This window comes from Scleropages formosus, chromosome 6 (assembly GCF_900964775.1).
Source record: "Scleropages formosus chromosome 6, fSclFor1.1, whole genome shotgun sequence".
Classification (NCBI taxonomy): Eukaryota; Metazoa; Chordata; class Actinopteri; order Osteoglossiformes; family Osteoglossidae; genus Scleropages; species Scleropages formosus.
The window spans coordinates 26156172-26175670 of record NC_041811.1 but is presented as its reverse complement, the minus strand read 5'-3'; the positions used below and the strand labels follow the sequence as shown (position 1 = coordinate 26175670).

The window sequence follows — 19499 nt, the reverse complement described above, 5'->3', positions numbered from 1 at the left end:
TATCTTTTTTCTGTCATTTTAGATACTCACCTATGACATGACTTTCTAATACAATGTCATTATCAATACTACTAATGTTACAAGGAATGAAAGTGACCTTCAGCGCGCAAGAAATATGTAAAATTCCATCCTGTATTAGTTCATTTTTACACATCAAATCGGTGTGAATAATTCGAAGGATGAACAATGCACTTTTTACATTCAGCTCTACATTCATTGAAAAAAATGTATACTTTGTCAAATTCATTGAAGAAGGTACTATAGAGGTTTGGTCAGCCAGGTTTTGATGATTATAAACTAAAAAAGAACTTAAATTGGTCGTTCAAAGCAACGAATATGACACGACCTTGACATTTTATGAGACATGCAACTACAGCATTCCAAAAAAGGGGCACTTTAATGATCCACTGCAAGATTGATGTCTTGTAAGGTCACCAATCTATCCAACAATATAGTGTGAAGGAGAGGAAAGAACAAATGCAGTAATTATATGTTTTGTCAACTTGAATTTCAATTACAGCCATGTCCAACAGGGTAACAACTCTTGAACAAAGCTTACCATTCATTTTTCACAATAGAATAATAAACTAAAGAACAAGGCAGTGGCTATTATTTTTTCCACATAAAATAAGATATTGATTTTAAGAAAGAAACAACGGAGGCTTAAAGCAACCCAGTACTTATCAATATAAGACAGGATACATACTGGGTTGTTTCACCCCAGTTTACTTGGTTTCAACCCATTATTAGTATGTTTTATTATTAGTATTATTATTATTACATGATTTATCATTCTGTACTGCAGCATTTTGGTGTGTTTTTGCACAGAACTATTCCCAGCTATTGAAATCATTTACATGGTGCCCTAGTCTTTCATATAGTGCACTGGATAAGAAATAATATTGGGTCATCTGTAGAACCCAATGAGCTGGGTTGGGATTTTACCTGTCTGTGATTATTCCCATACTGACAAAACATGACCTACATTTATCTTTTCTTTTTATAATTTTTAAGAGTTTATCTTTATCATACCGATATCTTTTAACTGGGGGGATTGTACCCGCACATTCATTCAATATTCCCTCTCCAATGCCTGAATATAACACCTCTGAATACTGTCACTTTTTTCTCTTCCCAATATCTGACAAGATGTTGCCCCACTGATATTATGTATCGTTATTCTTATTTCTTTGAAAAGTATAAAAACTCAATGTTCTTATTTCACAAAAACTTGCTCTGTAGCCTACAATGTAAACAGAGGATAACATCACCATCAGTAATTAGGAAAAGCTAAATAGTTTTATGGGGTATTAACTGTTCTAAAGGGGGGGAGACGTAATCCCCTTAGCAGCGTGTGGGCAAGGGATTACCAAACAGCTGTCACTCCTTGTTTAGTGCTAATTACACATATCCTTTCAGTATTGAGAAAGTTAGGAAATTTTTCCAATTAATTGCACCTAAATTGCAGGCTAATTCTTAAATCTGAGATATCCTGCATGGTTGCACAATGAAATAATGACAAACTGATATAATAAATCTTGACAGAGATTTTACTGTTTAAAATACATGCAGAGTTTTGAGGTTTCATGTTCTTAGCTGAATAAATTTAAAATAAAGTCCAAGTAGCAGTCATCATGACTGACAGGACAACCAAGATGTAGTAGCCTTTGGCTTACAGATATAAATAGGTTTTAGCAGGTTTCAATTATTTTTTTAAAAAGGGTACACTGTCTGAATCAGCAGTAACTATTACAAAAAAAGTCAATAGGTCAAAGAATGTGGTAGCCAATCGCCAAGAAACAAGCTGCTCAAAATTCAGATTGGTTCTTATTTTATTTACTAATAATCCAGATTTAATAACCCTCACTGATTTTAATTACTTCCAAAAGTAACCAATATGTAGTTGACTTGAACTGATACTCAAATATTTATAATCCTCAGGATCAAGTCTAAGCGTTCAATGTCTGGAACAAAGGTTACTATAATCTAAATATATAACAAAAATATAAAGACAGTTCTGTTAAAGTTTGACACATATTTTGAGGTTCAGCTTCATGTAAACCATCGTCATTGGTGCGATCACAACTGACTGCTGTAAGAAATGATTATTAAGATACCAGACCTTAATCTGACATGACATTTTACAATCTATGTCCTCATTGAAATCTTGTAATTATGATTTTGCTCCACCAAATCCCCCCCCCCATTTTGACAGGCCATCAAGAGCCCGGGACATCTGGAAGAGGGAAAAAGATGAGTTTTAAGATTTATATAAGGGTTTATGAAGCTCAGACTGTTGCAATATGTACAATAAACTGAACAAAAAGGCTCAAGGAGACAAACAGTAACTGTGTAGCCAAGAGGGCTTTGAAGGAGGGAGGGGGTCTAACGCAGCAGCAGGGGTTTGTCACTTAGACAAAAGGGGCTTTTCCCCGAGGGCTTCCTTTAAAAACCCCACAGGGAATTACAGCCACAGCAGTTCAAGAGCACAAAGTGAAAGGAAGGCGGCTGCGCCCGACAAACAGCCCGCAATTTCACTGGACACTAGCGGCGGACCTGGACCCGGTCAGGTGTTGGGATAAAATTGCAGTCAAGTCGGAACATCTCACTGGTTTTTTTTTTCCCCTTCTTTTTTCCCCCCCTAAATGACGACCACTTTCGAATAGTTTCACCTTTAAATGACAGTTTAAGTTTATTCTATAAAGGGTTTTGGTATACGAACCAAGGACATCATCATCATCAATGCGGTTTCTCGATTCATCCTCCCAAGACATGGAAGACAGTGTTTCCCCCTCCGGGCCCCCGGTCCGCAGTCCCGGGAACCCGTCGAGGATCCACAGCATCGAAGCGATTCTGGGATTTAAGGAGGAGAACATGTTGTTCCACCACCAGAGCTTCCTGGCGTCGAGCGGCCCCGAGAGACTCGGCAAAGACGCGGAGAGGAGAAGGAGCTGCAACAACAGGGTGTTTCCTCTCAGGAAGGAGCAGGACTCCCAAAGTTTTCCCAGTGAGTGCTTTTCCTACTGACTGGAGACACTTCACGGTTCACCTCAGCGCCCTGTTAAACAGGCTATTTTTAAATTTGAACCGCTATCTGCCTGCAACACACCTGTGGCGTCTTTGTTCAAGCGCGTTTTTTTCGTTAAAAATATGCTCGTCACCGAGCCGTAGCTAAAAATGGTCGTAAGAAATCGGCTCTCGTTACTTTCTTCGGTACCGTGGCGTGACTATCTTTTTTTAAAAACTAAAGCGCCTTGAAGTAATTTCTCTGTCGTGACACTTTTTTTTTTTTCCAGGTGTTTGCTGCACCAACGGCTCGGACGCCTTGAGTCCCGATCTACCCGGCGAAGGCGAATGCAAAGCGGCGGACGAGGAGAACCCGAAGAAGAAGCACCGACGCAACAGAACTACGTTCACCACCTTCCAGCTGCACGAGCTCGAGCGCGCCTTCGAGAAGTCGCACTACCCGGACGTGTACAGCCGCGAGGAGCTCGCGCTGAAGGTCAACCTCCCGGAAGTCCGCGTGCAGGTGGGCTGCGGTCGGTGACACTTGCGGCTGCGCGAGCAGTAGCGCCGCCGCTTTCGTCGCGCGGTCCCTCATGGCACCTGTTTCCCTTTAGATCGTTTTTCGGGGGGGGGCGTTAGGTGTTCGTGGAGACCGGAGGGGGGCGAAAACAAGAGCACACCGATTGGAGGAGTAATTCAGGCTTTACCTTGTCGACGACTTTTATCTGATTTACTTCAGCCGACGCTGTAGCGACCTTCTTCCCTAAACCACAGCATTTTAACCAAATTAAATCCTGCAACAATAGCCATTGTTTTTAGAATGATTTAAATATCAACCGATACATCCGTGATCAATAGATACATATCACTAAAATACTGTTGTTTAACGCTTTTGGTAGTTGGAGTGGTGCTGAAATGACGGCTTTGAAGTACAAAAATTCAATTTGGGGGAGGAGCGTTCTTATACGCCAGGTTCTAAAAATGTCAGCATAAAAACTTAAGATCTAAAGTAACAAATGCAAAAAAAAAAAAAAATCAACGGGAAGCGTTAGTGAAATTAGTTTTTAAATAAATCTAGGAACTCAGTCCCAAAACAATTCGTCAGCTCAGTAGTCCGCAATACACTGACCGAATTCAGAAAAAGTAACCTTAATAAGCCCATGTATAAAGTTACAAAAAGTGAAGCAAATAACGTGGGCAAATGCTGTCCGGAATTTTATAGTTTATCGGCTCCAATACTGAAAATTTCATTTTAAAAACTTTTTTTAAATAAAATTTGGTTGCATATTATTACAAAGTAATGTTTTAACTGCCGGAAAAGAATTTGCGCATGAACATCTATATCATATCCGATTTTTATCATATTTAAACAAGTCAGCGAGTTACCACTAGATGAATACAATTGTTTAGGAAGAATCTAATAACTAGGAGTAATCGAATGGCAAAATGAATTATAAGGGTAACATATTTGTAAACATTTATAACGTGTTTTAAAGCATAGTTTAAAATTAATCGTGAAAGTTTTTTTTTTTTTTTTTTCGTCGACTTTTATAAATGCTACTTTTCACAAAAGCGACGGTACTTGCCAATGCATGACTAAATACAGTCTTTAATTATCAGATGCGTTTTTATTTATTTTTTTTTTTTTTAAATCAGACATTCTTCCTCTGGGTAATAACTTGCTATTCCTGTAAGATGCAGAGATGTAAATTTTATTTTCCATATTGCCCTTTTGATGTGTAATATTTAAACTTAGAAGCTTTAGGGTAACTGTAATATTATTAACAGCAACTTTAATTTAGGTGACACATTTGTCCAAGGCAGCTTAAAATATTTTTAAATCTACAGCTGGCTTATTTTATTTTTTTTTTTTTTAAACTCTACTTACATTAGAGGGGGATTGAAGTATATGCATGTCTGAGGTCCATGGAGACTACAGTTCTAAAAGGAAGGTGTGATTACAGGTGTGGTTTCAGAACCGGAGAGCCAAGTGGAGAAGGCAAGAGAAGTTGGAGGTGAGCTCCATGAGGCTGCAGGATTCCCCCATGCTCACATTCAGTCGGTCTCCACAGCAGTCCATCAACACCTCTACCCTGCAGCTAGAACCATGGCTGAGCCCCCCAGTCTCCACCTCCACCAGTCTCCAGCCCTTCTCCAGCTTCATCACCCCCCACCAGGGGCTTCCCAGCAGCTACACACCGCCTCCCTTCTTGAATTCTCCTTCACTTGGACACAGCCTGACACATATGAGTACTGTGTGCCTGCCTCCATCCTACCAGTGTGGAGGATTTATGGACAAATTTTCCTTGGAAGAGTCAGATCCCCGCAACTCCAGCATCGCATCTCTGAGGATGAAGGCAAAGGAGCACATTCAGTCCATTGGAAAGACATGGTGATGAATCTGGAGAAACCACCCTGGAGCCCTGCTGTGGTATCATTGCTCTATGATTATATTACGTTGTTGGGGGGGGGGGGAATTAAAAAAAGGTTAATTTTATCCCCTGTTATCAAAGGGTTTTTTTTTTTTTTTTCTTGCACTGTTCTACCTTTTAGAACACTGACATTTTGGGGGTAAAAATCTTGGATGATATGGATATTTATACTGTTCCCTTTTTTTTTTTTTTACCGAATTTCAGTGACGAAGTATAGTGCAGGTTTGCTTGTGAAAGTACAGTTTTTATGAAACATGTTTACCTACTAATCTTATTGCTGAGAAACATAACGTTTGAAGAGTAAAACATCACAAACGAGCAGTATGATTTGAAATCATATGTCATGCACAATGTATTTCCATTAGTGAGCAAAATATTGCTATCCTGTTAATTCCACATTACTTTGGGCTGCAGATGGTGTAGTGATTAAGAGCTTGAAGCCTTGTTGTATGATGGTTTTTGGTCTGAATCCTGTCCCTGGTGCTTACCCTGAACCGATACAGCAAGTATCCTGCTGTATAAAGGGGTTAATCATTGTTTTTAAAAAAAAAAAAAAAAAAAAAAGCATATGTATCATCTTAACTCGCCTTGGACCAAGGTGACAGATAAATGAAAGATACATAATTTTTTTTTAATTTTATTTTAGGCTACCTGTTAAAATTATTCCTCCACCCCCCACGAACTGATTTATTGATTTGTTTGTTTAAATTACTCATAACCCTCCAGCAAGAAATTCCATAAGGTTGACTCTCCCCCCCCCCCCCAGTTTGATGCTTTAAATGTTCTGCTCAGATAACACCATGTAACATATAAAACGATACTGGATGTATTGTTTTTAATTCTGTAAATATTAACCTTAAATCCTGCAGATCGCTTTTCATTTCATAAACGTGTTGAGAGTGAAGACATTATTTCGGATAATTTTTTTTTTTTGCATGCAGCTCAAAATAACGCATCGGTTGTGCCACCAATTTTTAAAATAAAAAAAAAAATGTAAACGTATCGAAGCAACTACTTTTGCGCGGTTTTATACGATACTATTAGTCGTTTCCTATGGGATCTATTAGACCAAAATGCTCTCTTTTCAGGATCCTACTGGGCACAGCACATGCAGGGATGTTTCATTCTGTGTTTTATAGGTGCCACATCATCCTTTGTGTGTGTTTTGTTTTTTTGACCCCTTTTCGGGATCCTATCTTTCCCCTTTACGTTGTTCTATCTTCTCTGATACCGATGGACTAAACCAGCCTGTGCTCGTCCATAAAAAGTATCCATCATCATGTTACCCGCGTAACAATATGCGACCATTCACCCCTTTGCGTTTGTGCGAATTTAATAGCAATATAAATTTATATTAATGACGATTTCTGCAAAACTGATGATTCCATGAAATGGCATTTGATATTGATTCACCTCGTTTTATAGCAAAATGAAAAAAGTCTGTTAGTCCCAAAAATATGCCAACTCTGTGTGGTGAAAATCAGGGAATCAATGACACTTGTAAAACATATTTTCTCTCAAACACACAATCATCGTAAATAACATGAAATTTGAAACTACTCAAATTACGGCTGAGGCATTTTGCACTTCGTTGGTTTAACTTAAGTCTCATAGCCACTCTCAGAAATTCAAAAACAATCACTTACACAGAACGAGCCCTGGCGGTGAGACATTTTATTTAATGCCTTTCTCCATGACATCCATTTGCCCTTTAATCTGAATTCATTAACTGTCTAGTAGTGCTTTTAACAGGTATCTTAATTAGGGATGGAGTCTGTGTTAATTAATGGCAAGTGCGTTAGAAATGTTGTCATTCATTTACTGTTAGCTCCCCTCTTTGACATTTATCAAACAATACCAAACAAGCTTTTCAAGTATTGTTTTTGTGCTGACTGTGGCTTAAAACATCCCGTAACAGCGTCCGACGCCCTTTTTTTCCAGTATGCACCGAGGAGTGTTACCTAGTTTGGATTCTTTTTTTTTTTTATGGTTTACCCCCTTGTTGAAGTCTTGCATTTATAGTTTGGGTCTTCAGTTCTTTCACAACTCCAGGATTTTTTTCTGAAGACATTGAAAATATTTTGTCTGATTAGCTTAACAATTTTAATCAGTTTAATTTATAGCTTTAATGTCCTGTATATTTGAATAAATGGATTCAGCACTCTATTTAAGTGATTGGTTACTCAATCTGAAATTGATATGGGCAGGAATTTTTCAGTGTAAGCCACTGTAAATTCTAAAAGTGTTGTCTCCTATTTTCAGTAGGTTATGCCATAAGCACAGAGTTATATAAACAACATAGGCAAGTTTTAAGTTGTGCATGTGTTACTTTGTTTTAGTTTAAAATTGTTTTTCAAATCATCATATTCTATGTATTGTTCTGCCATTTAGCTTTTGTCTAGTCTGAAAGCTTAAATATACTCATAGTCCTACCAAATATTAATAAGATCATTTTTATTATAGGATAGTCTCGGCAAAGGGGTCTGGCCTATGGCAGCAAGGGAACGTCTGTCTAAGATATACCTTCCTGCCAATTGTCCATTCACCTGCACAGTGAAATGATAAATGTGATCTGTCATTATTTTTGTGCTTTGGGCTATCGTTTGGAAAGTTGTGTGTGCTCTGAACCAAGTTTTCTTCAAGGACTTTTCTCTGTTTTGTTCGCTTGATCTTTCCTTCATCCTTGACCAGTCTCCTATTTCCTGCTGTTACGAAGCATCCCCAGAGCATGATGCTGCCACCACCATGCTTCACCATAAGGATACTATTAGGCAGGTGTTTAGCAGTAATTGTTTTTTACCAGACATGGTATTTGGTATTCAAGCCAGAGTTAAATTTTCATTTCCTCACACTAAATAATCTTTCTCTTTAGGACCCCAGAGTCTCTAGGAGTCTTTAAGTGCTGCTTTGACAAACTCCAGGCAGGCTGTATGTGCAGGCTTTGGAGTGGCTTCTGTTTAGCCACTCTACCACAGAGACCTGAATGATGGAGTATTTGATGGAGCCAGTTCTTCCTATTCATTCATTATGCCCTTTTACAGATCTACACATTAACACAATTCTATATTTGAGATCTACACAGAGTTTCTTAGACTTTATGGCTTGGTTTTCTTTATGTCATGCACTGTAACTGTTGGACCTTATAAAGAAAGATGTGTGCCTTTCTCAGTCATGTTCAATCAAGTGAATTTGTAATTGGAAGTGGACTACAACTCCTGTCAAGTTGTACAGATATCTCAAAGATGATGGAAACAAATAGCATGCAACCAACAAACCAATGTTTACAACCGCTTGTCATGAGCGGGGTTGTGGAAGACAGAGCCTACCTGGCAACACAGAAGTTATGGTCGAAGGGGGAGGAGACGCACCCTGGATGGGACACCAGTCTGCTGCGAGGCACCCCAAGCATGGTTCAAACCCCAGAACTGCTACGCAGCAGGCACTGGCCGAAAACAGCATGCATTTTAGCTTAATTTTTCATGGTAATGAGTTTGAATACTTAAGTTAGATGAAAGATTTCAGTTTTTTATTTTTTGTTTGTATCTTTGAAAATTCACAACTTCAATGTTTGTCACACAAGTTACCAGTGTAGTTCCTGTTTGTACTGTGCCAATTCATTGGTTTCTATTTCATCTTAAGTGTAGTAAGTGGTGTAATCTCATTACTTTTCCACATGAGAATATTTATTTTCATAAGCAAAAAACTATTCACAAACTCATTAGATCATGATATGTGTATTTATAGACTTTTTAGACAAGAGTCAATATTAGTTTAACTTATTGAATGCAGTTGGGCATACATTAACAAAATAGGATATAACTGAAAACCATTAATTAGATAATCAATTATAAACATCTTTAAAACGATACCCCAGCATAATTTATTGGAAGTATACAATTAAATAACCCCATCCAGGTAAATCATTACTGCGTGTTTTTTTCATACTACAAAACTAAAATAATAATAATTACAAGAAGAGAATAAAAAAAGAATTAAAAATAATATAACTGTTATTAGATAAAGCATTTCCTCTTTTGTCATTCATTAGTTAATTTTTAGAAAAAATAAAATTCTTGCCCTGACAACTGAAATCTGAGTTCAAATATTACTATTAATATATTTTATTAGTCTTCTGCAACCCCCGTTATATAAAATGAATAGTCTATGAAGCAAAGCTTCCTAAAAACCATTTATTCACAAATAGTTTGTATGAAGTGTTACAACACATCACCTTACAAGTACACTGTAAAATCTCTCTCTAATGATTGATGATATCTCGGTATACCTAGGCTTACCTAGCATGTTGTTTGTTGTAACAGATGATAAGAGTATGTTTTTAATCCATTCATGTAGAAACATGCTGGGATTAAACTGGAACTGGAAGGTCAGTGTTTTCCACTGGTAATGGTGCGATTAGTGTACTTTCTCGACATCTACTGGTGACTTTTCTCATTGCAGTTTTTTCTTACTCTATCGCTCTTACCTACAGATACAACAAATTGACGCGTAGATAAGTGACTCTGCAATGATTTGCCCATTTATATACCAGGGATTCTTCCGGGAGCAGGACTGCTAAGAACCTTGATTAAAGGTACTATCGCAGCAGCAGGATTCAGACTAAGGACTTTCAAATTTTGAGGCAACAATCCTGCTGTTCCCTATGGATACAGAAGGGCTGCAGTTTATTAACCAGTTCCATAATTTACATTGTGTTGCATAAGTTAAAAAATCTTTTAATTTCTTAAGTATTGAAATGTATTTTAATTTATTATTTTTTAAAAATCAGGAATGACCTGTGAATTAGCAATACAGTAGCTAACCAGTGCCTTGGAGTTTATTTACTGATGTTAAGAGTTGTTATTATTAATGTTGCATAATCTCAATAGGGGCAGTTGGTAGTATAAGGGTTAGCACTGCTGCTTTTGGGCCTAAAAGTTTTAAGTTCAAATCCCACTTCCAGCTGCAATACTACTGAGCAACATACTTACTCTGAAATGAATTTGTTAAAGTTACTTCTCATGTTTTCATATTACTGCATCTACACCATCTTTAAATCCTAAGATTTAAAAGTACAACCCTTTAACAAAAAAAGACTGGATTCTTGGTCATTCTTGCTGAAAACAATACTAATGACTTTTCAACCTACCATTTTCTTTACAAGATGTGATAAATGTTGCTGGACACAAAATATTTTTCATTTGCCACACACTTCTTCCAACTGTTTCAAATTTATTACATATTTTGCATGTTATTCAAATGCCAAATAGTTCAATGGTAGTGGATAAATATACAAATAAATATGAATAAATTGTAATACACTAACTATATAACTGCATTGTACAGAGACATAAAATTATTTTAATATATAGAAACCTCTTCAAGATTCTTAAAGTCAAATAAGTTAAATATAATTACAAACAAATTCAGAAGCAGACATATGATGCGTATTTAATACAAATAATGGAGACAATTTCCAGTGAACTCTTGTGTTTGAGGTCTGTGGTTAATGACACTCATGTCCTCAGGTGGCGCTGTTGTCCTTCAAGTGCAAAGACTGAAACAGCAAGTCTCCTACCTAAGACAAACAACATGAGAAACAACAATAAAATTAGTTCTATCCTAAATTAAACAATTAGTTATGACAAGGACATCTGAATGTTTTATAATATTTCTGCTGTTTTTAACATATTAAGGAAAACTCCACTTTAAAAGCCACTATCATACCAAAAATATACACTGTACTCAGAATGCCAACTGAAATATAAAAGCACCAGACTGCAAAAGTATTTATTGCCTAAATATTACCTAGAGAAATGTATGTAAAACTGGACCTATAGCCAGATTAATTGTAATCATGACTTAGCAATAAACTAATAAGTATTTGTTTAATTTTCTGTATGATTCTTCACTGTTGGTACAACGTTCAACAGTGTCCTTGTCCAAAAATTTCAATTACTGACAATCAGTCTGCAAAACATACTTCTTGGAGTCTTCCAGGTGTTTCTGCCTTCTTGCTCTGTCAGGTATCTCATTTTTGCACAGTGTCTTTCTTCTTGTGGAGTCACAAAGATGGACTTCAGCTCAAGCAAATGAGGCTTGTGTCTCCATGGATATAATTCTGGGGTTCTTCTAGACATCAGTGATGATTCTATGTCAGGCTCATCAAGACATTTTGGCAGGACGACCACCAGAGCAACCACTGTGTGAAACTTTGTGAATGTGTACAAATACAGAACACTTAAGGGCACACTAACTGCCCAGCACTGGAAAACCTTCAAAAATGTCCCACACAGCAACATAAAAAAAATCATAGAAGACGTTAACGTTATGTCCATGTTAATACTCGTACAAGACAGACACCAGCAGAAAACCGTTGTTCTCATAAATGATCATGTTTGACTTTTGTAAAGGACCATCATTTTAAAGAATGTTTTCAAAACAGTAAAGATGGATTTTTTGGCCATACCTGGAAACATTGCATCTGGTGTAATAATAACACTCCCATAATCACAATTTTTCTTTTTTTAAGCTGGTTTAAACACAGCTCAGGGTCAAATCAGCACACCGACAGGCAATACACCAGGAAAAAGCAAGTATGTCCACATATATAGAGCGAGATCTCAGGCTCAAAAGGGAACAATTTATCACAGATATGATTATGCAGCACTTTCTAATAACTTTCCAAAAGGGTGTCCAGATATTCCACAATTCGTTGGAGTTGTCATGCAAATCAAAATGTCATTCTTTTCAAACAGAAGAAATTTAAACACTTCTGTCCTCCACATGTTTACAGAGGGAATGTCAGGTGTAAACCGCAGCATTGAAATACATTTCTTTGCCAAATATGTAGGAGCGGGTAGTCTACGTATCAGGAAATTATCAAGCAATGAGTTTGGGCTGTGATTTAAAAAGAGTATAGCTGGAGAGAAGTCAAATGTTTTGTTAAAGGTTTCTTGGATTGTAGTATGAATCCCAGTCCAGTAAACTTGTATCTTACCACATTCCCTGAATAAATGTATCAAAGTGCCCGGAGATGCTTTGCATTTAAAACTCGGATGTCCCCAGAAACATCCTGTGAAGGCTCCCTGTACTGAAAAAGATGCTTGTGAATGAGCCTGATGTTTTGTCACTGGATGCTGAAGGAGGTGCAGGCAGAGAAGATTTTACCACGTACAGACAACCATTCATGGTCGCTAAAAGACACATCAAGGTCCTATTCCCAAGTCTCCCTCAGTGTGTCAAAAGAGCCAGTACGAAAGCTCCATCCCAATTCTTATGTGACAGTGATACTTTGCGACTGCTTTCATGCCTCAGGACCTGGATTACATCGTAAATGCGGGTCCATGAATTCAAAATTGCACTAAAATACTCTAGAGGAGGGCCTTGGGGTCTTTGATATAGGTTGTCCAGAGCATGGGTAATGATAAAGGTGTTAAGATTTCCTTCATCAACTCCTTATTAACTGAGCTCAGGTATTTCTGGGTTCAGTTGTACTGTAGCACTATATGTTTAATTTTTGTTTGACCTGAAGAAATTACGGTGCTGCTTGAAAACATCTGAACCCCTTGTGTTCTTTAGTTTTTTACCACGGAATCAGTATTTAACCAGTATTTCTCAGCTGACATAATAGGTGTGTAATTAGCAATTGTATATGTTGGTTTAGAGGAAATCATGCATGTAGTAGGAAAATGGAAGTAGTACAGGTGCAAAAATGAGTGAACCCCAAGTGGTATTGGTTAAACCAAGAAGGTCAGTAGAATCATGTGTGTAAATCATAATTATTTATTCATTTTCTAAGTTTATTTTATGGTTTAACATTTAGATTTAATGAGTTTATTTCAATATTTTATACAAGAATAACCCGTCCTGGGTGTGTCCCCTTCCCCTCCAGCCTTACACCCTGTGTTGCCGGGTTAGGCTCCAGCTCGCCGCAGCACCGCTTGGAATAAGCGGTTTCAGTTAATATGTGCGTGCGTGTGTGTGCGTGCGTATGTGTGCGTGTGTGTGTGTGTGTGTGTGTGTGTGTGTGTGTGTGTACAAGAATAATGACCATCCCTATAAGATTCACATACTTTCAAGCAGCACTGTACATAATGGAACACTGATGTGAACTGCAAATGAAGAATTCCTGCTATTTTTTTTCAGAATTTTGAAATCCAAAGTAAAATACTTGTTATGTTGACATGCAGCACACTGACCTTTCTCAAGTTTTTGTCCTTTTCAGTCTCTTCCCAGTGGCTCTTCCTTTCCTGAGTGACCTTCCACTGTATACGTGCCTCATTTGCGGTCTCCAGCACAACCAAAGCCCTGATCAGATTTATGAGTAGCTGGGGTGATTGCAGCTGCTTATCTAGTTGCTTGGCCTCTTTTGGAGTAAGGAAGTATTCATTACTGGTTGTGCCAACTTCCTCTGATTCATACAATGTATCTGTGCTCTTCTTCCCCATCAAGTGACCTGAAAAAAGTAAATGAAATAAACAAAAAGTAAACTAATGATTACATTTTAATCAGCTGAAGGAAGGAGAGTGTTTATACATTGTAATCAATTCCACTAATTCCTTCTGACATTTTCTTAAAAGTGTAAATTGATGATCTTCAACGGCTACCCTGTGATGGACTGCTGTCCCGTCCAGGTTGTACCCCCTCAGCCTTGCATCCAGTGCTTCTGGAAACTGGACGGATGGATGACGACCTTCAAGTTTCTCTTTAAGCTTAAGTTGTCCTAAAAGTTTTAACCATTTAACTTTATGCGCACATATAATTATAAAATTACGTTACATATTGTTGTAAAATATTAAAATCAGTGTGTTTCTTTGTTTACAAATCATATGAAAGTGCTACTTTTTGAGAAATTAGTGAGATGCAGAAATACCACATGAGCCACCTAGCTGCAGACCTGTTCCTTCTCTCCCAGTAAACTGGACACACGTTTATAGGGATATGTTTTCCATAATGCTGTAACCACTCGGTCCATGTCACATGGTGCCTGTTTAGTGTGTTCTGGAAAATCTTAATAGATATGGAGGAAACAACTGAGCTACCAGAATGAACGATGGCATCCAGAGTTGATGCCAAACTAGCCAGCAAATGCTCAACCATGTGAGCAGCACAGGGAAATGGAACTGGGCTTCTGGACTGTTCCAGATAGAGAAGAAAGGATCAGCCATATCTAGAACCATCAGCGTGCTCACTTCTGCTTATGCCCCAAAATAGGTGTGTCTTGGTCAGTCCAGGAAGTCACCATCACAATGTTGGTACCTGGACATCAATCAATCAATCTATCTATCTATCTATCTATACATACATACATACAAAAGTATTCATTTTAAAAGAACTAGACCTAAATAATAAAGATAATACATTTTGCAATGTTTAATTTTAATTAGTCCTAAACTGAACAGTATGAATATCTCTTTGACCTTTAAACGAGAAGTTCTCTTTTACATTATACTAACAACATATCTTTTGTCAGTTCCAAGTGTTTTGGTCAGAATTTTCTCCCCCATATTGTTTAAAACATGAAAAGTGCAGCAATCACATCAAAAAGGGAAGTTTAAGTGCTCCTACTTTCAATCACAGCAATTAGAAAGTTCTCAGGCAGCCCCACTTGATTATAAAATGATGACCCAATTATGAATATAACAATTACTGTCAGAGCAAATGGATAGGAAATAACATATGAATAACCTAATGCACTGTTAATTTTGTCACCAAATACATTAATAATAAGGGTGGAGGGGAAATGTGTGTTATGCACCCTGCCCTCAAGTTGCTGTCTTATTATTTCCAGGATTCTTTGAAGTTGTGAAATAACCCTTTACTGCAGGCTGTATTGAAGAAGAAACATAAAAAAATATTTGTGTAATTGTTCATTTGCTGTGCAATAGACATGATATCATGATATGTTAAATACACGCACTGCCGGCGTTTTGACCGTTATTTTATTGGGAGAACTATTAGGATATATTGGCTATCGGGTAACTCAGACGAAAAATTCTTGCTCTAACAGGTTAATTATTAAATAACAGATTGACTAGTGGTCATAAGTTATTCTAGTAAGTGAATTCGGACTTCCTGGGGCCACTGCCCGACTTCCACATACAATAATAATAATATATCTCGGTTTTAAAATTGTTACGTGAATAGCGCAGGGTCTTTTCGGGAAATTAAATTAATGAATAACAAGAGACTGTAAAATCAGCCATCAGGTGACAAATTCCCATGTAAAAGTGTAGCGGGTTGTTTTAAATCATCATCATGTCCCGCAGTCAGTGCGAAATTCACTCGCACTTGATAATCACACTTTCTAAATGATAGTCACGCTTTCAAACTTTCAAAATTCATTCGCTTTTTTTTGCAATGAAGAACGCTTTATTTCACTCATACATAATGAGCGGTGTATTTCGTATGTAAAACTGCACACTTAAGTCGCCTCCGTAAAAGGCGGCGCCACGCGCCTCAGCTGTTCGCGCCTTTTCTGCTTTTACCGTGTTCGCGCGGACATGTACTGCACTCTCCCTACAGCACCACCCCAGTTTATCCCCGCTAAACATGGGAAAAATACAGTAGTAATAACGAGAAAAATAGCCATCTTACCTACTGCCCAGTGATTTCCCCTCGGGAACATTATTTTGTCCAGCGCTCCAGCATTATTGCATGAGGCGACGTCAACTTCGCAAATCATGACTAAAACTAAAACGAACAAAACAGGTGTAGACACAAAAATATCTGTTCTCATGGTACCAGAGAGCAGAGGATCTACGATTTTAAACTGGAAATAGTGTTTTCTTTTTCTTCTTTCTTTCTTTACTTCTTTCTTTTCTCCACGTTTCCGTGGGTCCTGCAGTGCGTGGGATGAGCTGCTCCTTAACTACAGTGATGCGCCTTCATTCCCTGTCAAATTTATAAGAAATGGTGACGAAACCCAAATAAGGGTCAGCAGGATCCTGCCTCATAGCCCACGGTGTGTTGACAAAGTTTCAGTGGCACAGAATGATATCACGGTGTAAATTTCCCTTCCGAAGGCTTTTACGTCAACGGGCCTTTTAAAGCATTACGCCTTGCTATATGAGGGGGGGAAAAAAGGCGGGAGTGACAGGCTAAGAAAAGAGCTGATTTTAGCTCCCAGGCTGGGCTTTCACTTCTTGTGTTGAGTACATGGGAAAGAGGTGTCAGCATTGCTTCATTAACAAAGACCCTCTTCCCCAATAATTATGGGTGTTAACAGTTTGTTCGTGTCTTACCCGCCATGGCGAGAAGTATCTTTTGTTGGAGTTTCTCGCAATATTTTATGACCGGGTACATTTGTCAAGGTCCTCCTGGGTTTTGTGACATGCTCTTGGCTGAATTTATATCTGTTGTAGTGTGTCGTTGTAGAAAAACACTGGTTTTAACACTGTGCCTTAACCTCTTTACTCAAACACGTTTTATTAGATTAAAGCATACGGGAAGGTACAAAAGAGACGTGTGCCTTTTTCATAACTTGATTGAGATTCTGGGCAACATTTTGCAGATAGCTGGGGCAAGCCAGCGTGTGCCTGACTTTTTATCATCTTGTTTATTGTTTTCATATGTATTTCCACAATAAAGAATGGATTGCTGAAGAGAAAACTGAATTATATGCAGAGGCACGCAAAAGAGCTGTTTTGTTTTGTTCTGCACATGTAGATCTAGGTAGTCACTGTGGTTTTTGCACCATTCCCCAGTTTAGAATTCTCAGCAGTTTTTCTCCCATCATTATCAATATGACTGACTTTATAGTCTGAAATGTGAACATGGAGAATGTGAATAAGAACGGAGGTTATCTGTAATAATTTGAATAAAATATTTACAGGCTTCATAAGCAATCAGTTAGTGCATAAAGCCCCAGAATGTCATCAAGCCTAGTACTCCTCACTAGGAAGAAAACATCACTTTCAAAGAAGAAGATAACTGTAACCCAGGGAAAACTAATAGAAAACCACACAATGAAAATCAAAATCAATGACCAGGTCTGAGTAAAAGGACATCCAGTATCAAGTCCTCCTGATAAGTATTCTGCCAGTGTTCCTGTAAGTTTGTCAATTTTATTGAATTTGCTGAGTGGCTAATGTTAATGTTCCACCCTTCCTTCAACGGTCCTCCCGATGTATAACATGATATTGTAGGCTTTAATTTCAACTTCTAACTTACCCTATGCTTTTATGAGAATAACAATGTTGCTGCTGATTTTACACAGGATGTGAAGTTCTTGAAATACTTATTTTTACATTTTGCAATTGTCTCCTCTATTAAATGCAATTTATTCCTTGATGAAGGCTGGAAAAAACTCACAGATGGAGAGGTAACGGAGGATTAACTTGTGTGTGCTGTGACCCTGAGTGGGGCGGAGATGCAGACCATGATGGTGAAAAACGTACCCCCCACATCTGACAGTGGCTGATTCATGGAAGCAATCAGTGCATAAGAAGGTCTCTGACGCACACCTGAAGAGAGGAAAAGTTTTGTCTAGTAGAGTTCCTGATGCAGAGGTCTTGCATATCTAGGTGTATAACTAAAGCAACTTATGCATACTTTATTATTATTGCTATTTTTAAAATTAAATGGATCTGCAGATGTTTTAGAGATCAGTTCTAGAGGGTTTATGACGAAACAATGGCACAGCAAGTAAAGCTGTTGCCTCAGAGCTCCGAACTTCATCAGTAGGTGTGAAGTTTGCATGCTTCTTCCTATATTTGCACTCCCCTTCCCCAGACCTGCCTAGGAAGCGGCACTGGCAAGCCAGTTCATTCCTCCTTTGCCTTGGAAACGATGCAAGTCCGCATTATGAGTTGGTCTTGGTTCAATGGCACATCAGTTATCATCCAGTGGGTCTAAGTAAACCAAATATTGCAATCCATGCAGATAAGGTAGACACTCATTACTAAAACCCCTGTGGATGTCTGCTTCTCAGAGTGCACATTACTTGATTCTATTGACAACTTCTTTTCTTTTCTAAATGCAGATTAGACACAGTATTAAACAGGAGGCCTAACAGTCCATTTCCCTCATCAGAGATGGTTTGTTTGACAACCAGGTATATTCCATCTCATCTTCAAATGTACTGCTTGAAGCAGCTAAATATATTGAACTTACTGTAAAACATTTATAACCCCATAGGGTGTTGTAGAGATACAGTCCAGAGCACAAAAGGGGCGCTGATGTTGTCGGACGTGATTGGGCATATGCAGAGAGGGATCGCAGGGTTTGGCTCTGGCCATTTGCAGCAGTCATGGAGTGCTGCCCTGGAGGCAGACAGACGGTAGTTGGTTGTTGAGCAGGTCCAGGGGCAGGAAAAGGAGGTGAGGCTTGAAAAGGCGGTTGCATTAGTTAAGCAGGGTCAGTGGGTGAACTGGGAAGGTGTGAAGAGGAGGAAGTTACGCTGGCAAGATGTGTGGGTGATGGAGGCGAGTTGCCTTAAGTTTATTGTTGGAACGACTTATGAGGTGCTACCAACGCCACAGAATGTTAAGCAATGGGCAGGTGGCGATGGTTCTTGTAAGTTGTGTAGCGTTGTGGCGATGCTGAGGCACATTTTGTCAGGGTGTAAGGTTAGTTTGGGGCAGGGGCGCTATACTTGGCACCATAATCAAGTTCTTAGATGTTTAGCAGGTGTCTTTGAGAGTAAACAGCAAGTTGTGGATTCTCTGCCCATTGGCAGTTTAACTAAAGTAATTGGTTTTGTGTGGGCAGAAGAGAGTAGCACTGTACAAGGGCAGACATGCCCTGTTAGGTGGGGTAACACACAGGACTGGAAGCAGTTGGCTGATATGGGCAAGCAGTTCCAGGTTCTGCAGGTCATTGCTGTTACTTCATTGCGTCCAGACATGGTGTTGTATTCGGAGGATGAGCGTACTGTGTACTTTTTAGATGTGTGATGGTTGGGATTTTTCTGTGTTGGCAGGTTAGGCTTGGCTTGTTTGGCTTTGGTGGGGTTAGTTTGGTTGGTTGTTATGCTTGGTTTGTTGTCTTGGTTTTGTTGGTGGTATGGTTTTGAGTTGATATGTAAGGCTTGATTTGTTTTGGTTTTATGGTTGGTTTTTT

General features: G+C 38.5%; 2 protein-coding genes across 2 annotated transcripts; one reads left to right on the top strand and one right to left on the bottom strand.

Annotated features, from left to right (window-relative positions):
* Window positions 1-2503: 2503 nt before the first annotated feature.
* Window positions 2504-5469, top strand: rx3 (retinal homeobox gene 3). Its single transcript, XM_018751577.1, has 3 exons — window positions 2504-3007; window positions 3297-3529; window positions 4971-5469. Exons 1-3 carry the CDS (start codon window positions 2743-2745, stop codon window positions 5400-5402), a joined length of 930 nt encoding a protein of 309 aa, XP_018607093.1. The 5' UTR covers window positions 2504-2742; the 3' UTR covers window positions 5403-5469.
* A 5490-nt stretch (window positions 5470-10959) lies between these two features.
* Window positions 10960-16223, bottom strand: grp (gastrin-releasing peptide). Its single transcript, XM_029253086.1, has 3 exons — window positions 16035-16223; window positions 13637-13893; window positions 10960-11013 (listed from the first exon to the last, which is right to left on the bottom strand). Exons 1-3 carry the CDS (start codon window positions 16174-16176, stop codon window positions 10960-10962), a joined length of 453 nt encoding a protein of 150 aa, XP_029108919.1. The 5' UTR covers window positions 16177-16223.
* Between the last annotated feature and the right edge of the window lie 3276 nt (window positions 16224-19499).